This window comes from Erpetoichthys calabaricus, chromosome 12 (genome assembly GCF_900747795.2).
Source record: "Erpetoichthys calabaricus chromosome 12, fErpCal1.3, whole genome shotgun sequence".
Taxonomy (NCBI): Eukaryota; Metazoa; Chordata; class Cladistia; order Polypteriformes; family Polypteridae; genus Erpetoichthys; species Erpetoichthys calabaricus.
In genome coordinates this window covers 131031088-131042481 of record NC_041405.2, presented here as the reverse complement: position 1 = coordinate 131042481, position 11394 = coordinate 131031088, and the positions used below count along the sequence as shown (strand labels likewise).

General features: G+C 40.5%; 1 protein-coding gene across 1 annotated transcript in view; it reads left to right on the top strand.

Moving 5' to 3' along the window:
* Window positions 1-1960: 1960 nt before the first annotated feature.
* Window positions 1961-11394, top strand: part of LOC114662632 (mast cell protease 1A-like) — a 36180-nt gene continuing 26746 nt past the window's right edge. The window contains exon 1 of the mRNA XM_051935410.1: window positions 1961-2077. Within this exon, the coding sequence (XP_051791370.1) occupies window positions 2026-2077 (52 nt within the window). The 5' untranslated portion in view covers window positions 1961-2025. The remainder of the gene's footprint in view (window positions 2078-11394) is intronic.

The following is an 11394-nucleotide window of genomic DNA, read 5'->3' as shown; positions in this document are numbered from 1 at the left end:
GTAAGCAGTTAAGAAATAATCTTTTTTAAATTGCTGAGCGTTGCACAATTAGTCCATCCTGTGTTTTCAATCTTATCACAGTTCATCAAACCCAGAAGTGCACAGAAAATCGAAAATAAAAACTGATAGCATGCAGATGCATGAAGGAGGCTGAGCTCAATAGAAGAGAGACACTGAAAGGCCATTAGGCTTCAATGGTGTGTTTTTGTCAGGCCTTCTTTTGTTCTCAGGGGTCTGCAAATTCTTTTTCAGCATTCATCTCCTTTCCAGCTGCATAATGGCTCTTATTTACTTTGCACTATGGATGCAAAATAATGCATCAGAAAAGAGATATGTCGTAACTGGTTGAACATTTTCAAATCCATTTTCAAAAGTACCATCATTACCTAACAAAATCCAACCATAAAAGAGCATTCTCAGACCCACTGAACCCAATCCAGAGCCCACCCTGACTGCATGAGGTGCAAAGCGAGAGTCAGCTATCTGAGAAAGGTTCTGTGGTCTAATGAGAGCAAAATGAAGCTGTTTGGTCATCAGAGTAAATGCTCTTTTTGACATAAGTCAAACAATTCACGTCATCAAAGACATATCATCTCCACCATGAAGCATGGTGGTGGCAGCATCAGGCTGATGCCCTGGAAGGCTTGTGAGTATAAAATGAGTTCAGCAAAATGTAGGAAAATCCTGAAGGAGAACATGATGCAGTCTGCAAAAAAAACCCTGCACCTTGGAAGAAGATTTGTTTTCCTGCAAGACAACAACCTCAAGCATAAAGCTGAAGCTACACAAAAAAGACTTCAAAATAGCAATGTGAACGTCCTGCAGTGGCCGAGTCAGAGTCCAGATGTCAATCCAATTGAGAATTTGTAGCTGCACTTGACGAAAGCTGCTCACTCACAATCAACATGCAGCCTGACAAAGTCGGAGCAGTTTTGCAAAGACAAAGGGGGGAAAACTTAGCAGTGTCCAGAAATGTGGAGCTGGTAGAGAACCGTGGACACAGACTCAGGGCAGGCATGGCTGCCAAAGGTGCTTCTACTAAATTATGATGCGAAGGGGTGAATTGCAAATAGAATCTTATCAAAAACCCAGAATTTAAAAATACATGTGAAATGGAGGGATGCTTAATATCTTTTTGTAGGTGGAGGTTGAGCTATGGTTTTTCATAGATTTGTAAATTAAATGCCAGTCCAGAGACATATGCTGATGTGGACTCTCAATGTGTGGTTTCAAGATTCAAAATATGGACCAGCCATGAGGGCTTAGCCCCCCAAGTGAGGTGCAAACTACCCCGACAGGACTATTTGTGAAAGTTTGAGAAGTCTCAATCATAATTTAAATGATCACTCAGTAAGTCATTCTTTACATTAGTCCAATTCAGGGTCATGGGGGGCTTGTAGCAGTGTCTCCTCTGCAGGAAAATCCGAATTCAACGAATGTAAAAACCTGCATAGTCAAAGGATAGAGTTGGCCTCCATCTTATATGCTCCTCTCCTGCTCTGTTCTACTAGTCCTGCATTTCAGGAAAAGAGTGTGCTACATGACACCAGTGCAAAGTGGTCAGGATTTCAGACTGCACTCATTTTATAGCCTTCATTTTTATTTCAAACACTAATTATCCAATATTCTCAAGTTTCAATGACCACTACTTCTCTGTTCTTGATATCTCAGCTTAAAATAGAATTATGGTTGATCTCCAGCTTCCATTTTCTGCTGCTTCTAGCAGAACGCCGATTTTAATCATTTTTAGTAAGCAGTTTGTTTTCCACACATATTATCAGAAGTCAAGGGGCAAAACAGGGACCGTAGCATGTTAGAAATTTGGGGAGATATTTCTGCTGAGGGCAAGCATTTTATCTTTATCGTTAATCTTAAGCATTCATATCTTTCCTTCTTATCTCACCCGCAGTACAGTGCCTGGTGTGTGGTAGGTTAAAATGTTCCTTTATCTCTGTTTAGCCCTGGCTCTTCCTCTATATTAAACTGAACCAGCTCTGAGTACCCGTGCCATACAAGAAGGAAGCCATGGATGGACTGCGATGGACTGCCTTCATGGTGCTCTGCCTTGGACTTGCAGGTAAAATGCACCCTCGCGCGTTGTCACTATAACAGCTGCACATGAACTCGATGAGATGCTGAATTAGCTCAGGTGGGCTCTGAGGAAAGAATGATTGAGGTGTGACTTAAAGAAATCTCTCTATTATATAAAAAAAACTTGGGACGAGCATGAGACCTTCTCAGAAAGACAAAAAACACTTTCACGTCCCACAAGACTAGACTTTGTGCCAAGAGATTTAACTACGCCCAGGGCCGGAAAAAGACAAAGAGCAGATGACAAAGTAGAACATAGTTAAGAATTCAAAAATGTTGGCGTGATACACATGCAGAGCAGGTTAGAGATAATGGAAGTAGGAAAATTCGAAAGTCTCAGAAAAATAAGAGTAAAGATCGCATTAGTGCAAACAAATGGAAAATATAATTCGGTGAAGTAATGGAACAACGAAAAGAGATCGCATTGTGTTTGAGGATGTCTGGGGGACAAGAGAGACAAGGTAGTGAGACGAAAGGACAGGTGCTGTACAGGCTTTCAAACGTTCAAAGCGCCGCACAAGATGCAGATCACACAGCATGGCAGCAGCAGCAGCTGATTGAGCAAAGAGGAGCTTAAAAAAAAATAACTTTATTTGTTTCCCATTGTATCACCGTTTAAGAGGGGCTTTGGAGGAGCAGCTGTGTCTCCTTGGGGTGCATTCAGCCCCCCTTTCACAGCGGCGCGTAGTGCAGGTGGTTAGGCGAGTGAAGCCCCCTAGTGGAACATAAATATCAAAACATGAATGCAGTTATTTATTTCCTTTGAGCAAAGTCAATCTGAGCAAAATGAATGAAATCCTTGCGACATTTGCTTTTCATTATTTTGTACATTTCAGCCAAAGCCCTTATATAGTCATGGTGTATAGAGTATAGTGGAATTCTCACTTGCGTGTGCTTATTACCTTTATAAAGAAACTCTGGACAGCTTTGGACTGAATGTTAAAGTCTCTGTGCACATTCAAATGTGAGTTGTCCAGCAAGCGTAAGCGGAGCAGATCTAGTTAAAAAAATGAGTGATAAACTACTATATCTCAAATTTAAACGTACACGTGAAATGGAAGGATGTTTCTCATCATGTCAGCTCTTTTGTGTGCTTTGGTTTGTTGTGGACGTGTTGTGTAAAGTAAATGTCAGTCCAGAGGCACATACTGATCTGGACTGTCAACTCAGCTTCAACTTTATTGTCATATGTACTCAGTACAATGAAAATCTTATTCTGCGAGTCCTCCAGCAATAACAAGAATACACAGCAACAGACAAGAATATACTGTACAACACTAAACAAAAACACCTCAGAAGCAAAAAAAAAATCAAAACCAAACAGAAGAAAGAGTGCATGTGCAAATAAATAAATGATTCAATGTAAGCTCTACTGGTATATTGTCTCAAGATGGCCTTCCATCCTCCAGACACAAGCTATTCTGCAGTGCTGAATGGAGGGGATTTATTTACAAGCCTGATGGCATAAGGGAGAAAATGACTTTTTAGCCTTGATGTTCTTGCTGTTATGCTCTTATAGCATCTCCCTGACGGTAGCAGTATGAAAGGCACATGTTGTGGGTGGGTCGTGTCCTTAATAATGTTATGGGCCCACCTGAGAACTCTGGTGTTATGGATGTCCTCTAGTGCAGGGAGTGCTGTTCCAATGATATTTTGTGCCGACTTTACCACCCGCCATAGATCCTTGTGGTCCCATGCTGCACTGTTCCCAAACCAGACTGTGATGCAGTAGGTTAGGACTCTGAATGTGTGGTTTCAAGATGCAAAATATGGGGCAGTCACCCCGCAAGTTAGGTGTGAGCTACCCTGACAGGACTATTTAAGAGAGTCTGAGAGAGTCAGTACTTTAATCTAAATACTCTTTCAGTCATAAATTCTTTAAGTTAGTCCAATTCAGGGTCATGGGGGCTTGTAGCACTATCCTCTCTGCTGGAGAATCTGGGTTCAGCAAAACGACTTTAAATTTACCAGGCTGATGATTTTTTTTTTTTTTTACATTTTCCCATCACAGAAATTGATGAAATATTAAATAAACAATTTTGAGTGTGCTAGCTTTTGAATGTATATTTGGGCCAAGAGGTATTTTAAATAACTAGAGAATTATAATATTTTGGTCTGCTGTATTTTGTGTGTATCTTTACCCAGCTGTTGAATTTGTGCTTGCAGGACTGGAGTGCCATTATACTGTGCCAATAAAAATATTAACATCCTGGGAAGTTTTCACTTTTTATTGTTATACAACATTGAATCACAGTGGATTTATTTTGACTTTTATGACACTGATTAACAATAAAAGACGCTTTAATGTCAAAGTGAAAACAGAGCTCAGCAAAGTGACTAAATTAATAACAAAGTAATTGATCTCATAAGTATTCACCAGGTATTATTGGGAAGTTTGTGAAACTTACCAGGCATGTTTATTGGATTCACTTACTCCTGCCTTTGAAGATTAACACACACACAGATGCGCACACATACATATAGAGATCCAAAGTCCTGGGTGGTGCCAGTCCCTCCACAATAATCCACATGAGATTCTCTACACAGGGACTCGCTATCACCGGCATTAACAAATATTTGAACAGCAGAACAATCTGGATGAGAACAGGCCATTCAGCCCAACAAAGCTCCCCAGTCATATCCACTTAATTCTTTTAAAAAAACATCAAGTCTAGTTTTGAAAGTCCAGGAAGTCCTGCTGTGTACCGCACTACTTGGTCACTTACTCCAAGTGTTTGTGGTTTTCTGTGTAAAGACAAACTTCCTAATGTTTGTATGAAGGTTACTTTTAACAAGTTTCCAACTGACATGCGACTGTCACCGTGACACACATAAAAGCACAACTCTTCTGGTCATATGGCACTTGCTAACCAAACAATGTCTTACTTTTACAGCAGTTATCCTAATTATTGAAGAGAGACCACTATAACCTTAATAAACTCTGTGGGCAAGAAAGTGGCAATTTTGCCCACACCTGGGGCCTCATGTATAATGCCGTGCATAGAATTCACACTATAACATGGCGTACGGACAAAACCTTACGCACAAAAAAATCCAGATGCATAAATCTGCGCGAATGCCAACTTCCACGTTCTTCCGCTACATAAATCCTGGTCAGCGTGAAAAGTAACGCACGTGCACGCACCTGCTGTCCCGCCCCAACTCCTCCCAGAATTATGACTCTTTGAATATGTAAATCAATATAAATAGCCTTTAAGCTCAGCCTTCTGTGAAAAGATAATGGCAAAGGCACGGAGGAAAATAGACGAATTTCAGCGAATACCAAGTGGAGGCAAGGAAACACGTACTATTTGTTGGTTTAAACAGTGATATAATCAACAAAAGGAAGTTGATTGAGTGACATAGCGTGTCGGAGAAACCCGAAAGCTCAAGTTCACAAAGTTGCACAGTGCCCGAAAATAAAGAAGTTGTCAGATATCAAAGTCGCCATGAAAAGGTGAATTGTAGGCCGCCGTCTGAGTGTCATATGAAAGCTTATTAGGGTACAGAGAAAAAAATAGGCACACAGTGGGAAAAAAAGCATAAAATGTCAACTTTAATCTCGAAATTTCCACTTTAATCACGTAGTTTATTTTGTCATTAAAGTAGAACATCATAAACTTCATCTTAAAATCATTTAATTTACTAGCTTCTCAAATCCCATTGTAACTAAAGTAGTACGTTAAATGCTTTGTTTTGTATTTGATCTTCTATGTGCTCTATGTGCACTACCTGCTTCTTAAACGGGCTTTCTCTTCCTCCGACAGGGCACAGAATCCATTACATTCATAATATTACAGCTCTCTGAATAATTAAAACACTGAGATGTATACGTGATATCATTTTCATGATGACAGAAGTTAAAGCATGTTATTAAACATGGGAACACGATGGCTCAGTGATAGTGATGAGCAGGCACCTCGTCCACAGATTGTTCCTGCTTCCCGCAAGATACTTGCTGCGCCATGCGCGACCTTCAATGAAATAATTTATTGCAGCAGTACTGTCTCTTTCAAACATTCCTGTCCTTCCTTTTCTTTTTCCAAGTAACAAATCGCAATACAATCAGCTCTGTAATAGATGTTAAGCCATCTGTAAGCTTAGAATGCAGATTCTTCAAAACTTTTAAGGAACATTGAAATATCTTTGTTGTACATGTTTAATTATTCTATCCATCTATCCATCCAGTGTCACGCCAGCCACAGCAAGAATACAGCGTGAGGCAGGAACAATCCGTGAACGGAGCGCCAGTGGAGTGTCCTCACATGTTTAATTATTAAAAATATGGATTATTTAAATGAAGTTAAAGTTTTATCTGTATAGTATAATAAACATATTTTGCTGCATTTCATCTTAAAAATGATATTGTCATCATATGTAAATACACATTTTATAAAGTGGCGCAGGTTATGCAATATTATAACTGTATCGCAAGTTTACAGTGAGGTAATTGTACTTGTAAGTACAAACAGTTCTACAAGGAACACTTGATGGATTGATTGAGTGGGCTTATAGTTCTTGGGATGAAACTGTTTCTGAACCACGAGGTCCGCACAGGAAAGGCTCTGAAGCGTTTGTCGGATGAGAGCAGTTCAAATAGCGAATGCCTGAGGCAGTGTGTGCTTGATTCTGTATACCGATAATTCTCTTTCCGATCAGCTGCTCCGAATGGTGCAGTGAGAGTAACAACGCTAAAGCAGTTATAGTATTTGGAATAGTTTGGCCATTCCGTGGACCATTATATTGTTACAGGTCAATTACAATCAGATTCCTTAAACTAATAAACAATATGCGGTTAACTTCAGTGTATTTATAAAGCCGCGTCAAGGATGTGGATCTGAAAAAGAAAGGAAAACCATACTGGAACAGTAGCACTGCTTTGACACTGGGTGCCGCCAGTTTGCAAAACCGAGCAGAGAACTTGCGTATGCAAGGGTTGGAGCTACCATGAAAATGTGCGTGGCTTTACGCCAAGTTTAGATTTGAGTGATTTGAGCATGGAAATGGGCTTACGCAACATTTTTATGCGTACGTACCATTTATGCATGAGGCTCCAGGTGCCTAATTATTATTTAAATTACTATAGATAAAAGGCAAAGTATAGAAAATTTAAAAGCACCGTGGCATTTATTAATGTATAACAATACCAAATAGAAGAAAGCATAATATAAAATAAAACAGATAGCAACGTCTGGGTATAGCAGTCTTATAAAAGTGGATGTTGTCCTGGGAGGATTTTGATGTAGCTATCGGTGTTCTTCATATATTACCTTTTCTGACATCCAGATGAAATAGTCAATGTGTCTCGATTTCTGATGTCGCTTCCTCTGTCATCATCATCTTTGGTCCCTCAGCTGAGCCATATTTATGTTAAGATGCACATGTGGGCTTTTGGGATATGTGACATTGCACACATCTGATTGGCTAACTCATCCTGATGACAAATGACTCTCATCAAAGTTTTTGATTTTTTAAGTTCCTCCGCACTCCTTCCCTTCTAAATCTGTAATCTGATTCTGTAATTCCTAGTCCTATGGCATCCATCCATTTCCAAGTTTAAATTAATTAAGGCAGGTTCTATGGCATTTGTATTTGTTTCCTATTCGCAGGTCATAAGCTAATTGAAAAAGAAACCGAGTGGAACAGATGCATAAAGTACTGATACAATACAGGAAGCTTGTACAAGAAAGGCCTGCAATGCCTGTAATTAAAGCACTGTAAATTCAGATCATCCGGGCTCATTTGGCAAAATAATTAAAGATTAATATAAACAGTTGACAGTTCAAAAGTTGAAGATTTTCCACACCAGGACACTGCCCCTGCATGTTTTGTAGATGCGCCTTTGGCAGCCATGAAAGCCTTTAGTTGATGTATACAGTTCTCCATTAACTTTGCACTTCTGGACCCTGACATTTGTTCTCCCCTTTTTTGCAAAAACCTGCTCAAGCACTTTCAGATTTCACGGGGATGGTAAGTGAACAGGACGGCACGATGGTGCAGTGGTAGCGCTGCTGCCACACAGTAAGGAGATCCGGGTTTGCTCCCTGCATGGAATTTACATGTTCTCCCCGTGTCTGCATGGGTTTCCTCTGGGTGCTCCGGTTTCCTCCCACAGTCCGAAGACATGCAGGTTAGGTGGATTGGCAATCCTAAATTGCCCCTAGTGTATGTTTGGCGTGTGTCCTTTGGTGGGTTGGCACCCTGCACGGGATTGGTTCCTGCCTTGTTCCCTGTGTTGGCTGGGATTGGCTCCAGCAGACCCCTGTGACCCTGTGTTCGGATTCAGTGGGTTGGAAAATGGATGGATGGATGGTAAGTGAACAGATTTGTTAAGTCTGTCCACAAATTGTCAGTTGGCTTGAGATCTGGGGCCTCATGTATAACGGTGTGCATAGAAATCACACTGAAACATGGCATAGGGACAAAACTGGAAATGTGCATACGGACAAAAAATTCAGATGCAGAGAACTGTGTGTATGCCAAGTTCCACGCACTTCCCCTTTATAAATCCCAATGAATGTGAAATTTAATGCACATGCGCATGCCTACAGCCAAACCTTGATGACTCCCAGAATTTTGCATATTTGAATATGCAAATAAATATAAATAGCTCCTTCTGTTTAGTATTTGTGCAAAAGACAATGGCAAAAGCACATGGGGAAAAAAAGAAGAAGTGGCGGCAAAGTCAAATGTACTATTTGTTGGCTTAAACAGTGGTATAAGCAATGAAAGGAAATTGATTGAGTGATACAGTGTGGTAGAGACACTCAAAAGTTCCAGCTCAGAAAGTCACATAGTGCCAGAAATAAAAAAGAAGTGTTCAGATATCAAAGTCGACATTAAAAGCAAGTCACAGCCCACCATCTGTTTATTCTGTTTCAAACAATATTACAAAGCTGGCCCCAGTACCGAAGATAAGACTCCAGGTACTGCTGTACCAAGCACATCTTCAGACACTGGCTGCTCACACACCTCTGCCTTGGTAACCATCTGGCTGTGTGCTGACAGACTGTTCTGGAGTCACAAAAGGCAATAGTGGATGCTATATGGCCAATGAACTAAGGCATATAAGGGCTGTACTATGTGATACTGACCACAAATTAAATGAATTGGTAAAAAAATTAATGCTGCATCTGATTACCTGTTTTCACATTCTGCTAATTACATTCAAATGAAGTTGTAATGCTTTCCCATTTGGCTGATCATTTGTAGGTCAGGGTCAGGTGTATCAAACTGCATCTCTTCAGGTACAGGCAAGCCATGATTGTATGGCACATTGTGCAGGACATTACATGCTTGCACAAAGTGACACACTTTCTGTTGACTATAGAGCAGCACATTAATAGAGTGGAAATGCTTTCTATTTAATAAGCAAATTCATTCTCTGAAGGCGCCTTTATGATGTAGCATTGACACCAAGTGGCACAATGGATAGATTTTGTGCTCTTTACATGGTTCTTTGAGGTGACTCACTATCCTTAAAAGGACTGCTTGTCTTTTGCAGCACTAGTTGAAAAAAGCACTGGTGACTGTACATAGCTGCTGTTTTAATAGGCTCTCCTGCTATAGATGATGTTATGCCAGCTCATTCTTTTGGTGATTCATCCCTGGCTGATGTAACTTGTCCTGTAGCAATGTGCATGCAGTTGACCACTCCGCTTACATCTGGAAAGCTGGATGTTGCTGCAAATTGTGCTTTGATGTTTGTCTGTACAACCACAGTGTAAAGAAATCTTATATTATCTGGATGACAAGCAAATAATACCATCCTATACTGCTGGCATGGCGTGACTCAGTGATGTTTGTGAAATACCCGATTGGTCAGCAAGTTCACGCTGAAAAGCTCCTGTAGCTAAAAACCCGAAGGAGGACAGAACTTGCAGAGGAGCAGGTACAGCACAACTCCTCAAAGTCTGCCTTTGTAAAGCCGGCACCAGTTCAGCACACAGCACCAAGAAGATAGCTCTTGGAAATCGAAATTGACTTAGAAACTAGTTGTCATCATCTATGAATAATATGCATTCTCTTCTAATTCTTCCATTTGCAATGTATTTTAGCAATGCTAAAGCAGCTATGGTAGTTGAAGTACAGTAGTTTGGACATTCTGTGCAGCATTATATTGTTACAGAATGATTACAATCAAGTGAATTAAATTTGTAAGCAATATGCAATTAATTTTGGTGTATTTGATAAATCCTGCATCATTGATGCAAATCTGAAAAAAGGGGAGACCACACAGAAATAGTAGCACTGCTGCAACACAGGGTGCCGCCAGTTTGCAAAACTGAGCAGAAACTTGCGCATGCAAAGTGTGAGGCTACCGTGAAAATGTGCATAGCTTTACGACAAGTTTAGCTTTTATACATCTCAAAGTGTGGATGGAAATGGGTGTATGCAACATTTTTGTGCATACCGTGTATACATGAGGCCCCTGGACTCTAACTCTGCCACTGCAGGGGTCTTATTTACAATGCTTAGTGTGGATTCAAGTGTGAAAATACGCATATGCCAAAAAACAAGAAAATGCATGCACCAAAAGAAAATCTTATTTATAGAACCTAGCATATGCACGTTTCTATCATTTTACCTTTTATAAATCACAATTATCTTTTAAATGTGCATACATAAACACACCTCGAGCCCCGCCTGATTCAACCCTGAAACAACCATATATGGACTATGCTATGACCTCATACACATGCAATCACAATGCTGTTCACTTTCATTGGCTGGTAGAGCTAGATCTCATCTGACACATCCAGCAGCCATCAATCGCATTTGAGGAGTTCTATGGCAAACTCTGCATGGTATCATAGTGCCTCTCCTCTGCATTCTGGGGGTCCAGGAAAGATGTAAGGTGCCAGAGTCTGAGCGGGTAGCCACTATCATCTGGTAAATGTAATGACATGACTGTTGTTTCAATGAATAGTACAAAGCGTGAAAAATGGAGGGTTCCACTGATTACTTTGCCAACAAAGCAGCCATCACATACAGCACCTTCAGCAGGTCATCCACTTACAGCGTCTTTCTTGGTTGGTGCCCTCACTGCAGAATGAGAGCCATCAATTGATTAGGTTAGGAGAACCAGACTATGAGGCAAATTTCAGTTAAGTGGGTATGTACAACTAAACTATACAGAAACTAAATGTGGTGCCTCGTCAGTCAGTTTATCATTTCCAGCACAGCGGGCATGAGGTAGCTGAAGCTTGGCTGAGATATTCCTGACATGTCGCCAGTTCCCTCTGGTAAGCGCCTGCTGCTAGAAAGCTGACTGTTGTTAAAACCTGCATATGAACATCTGTA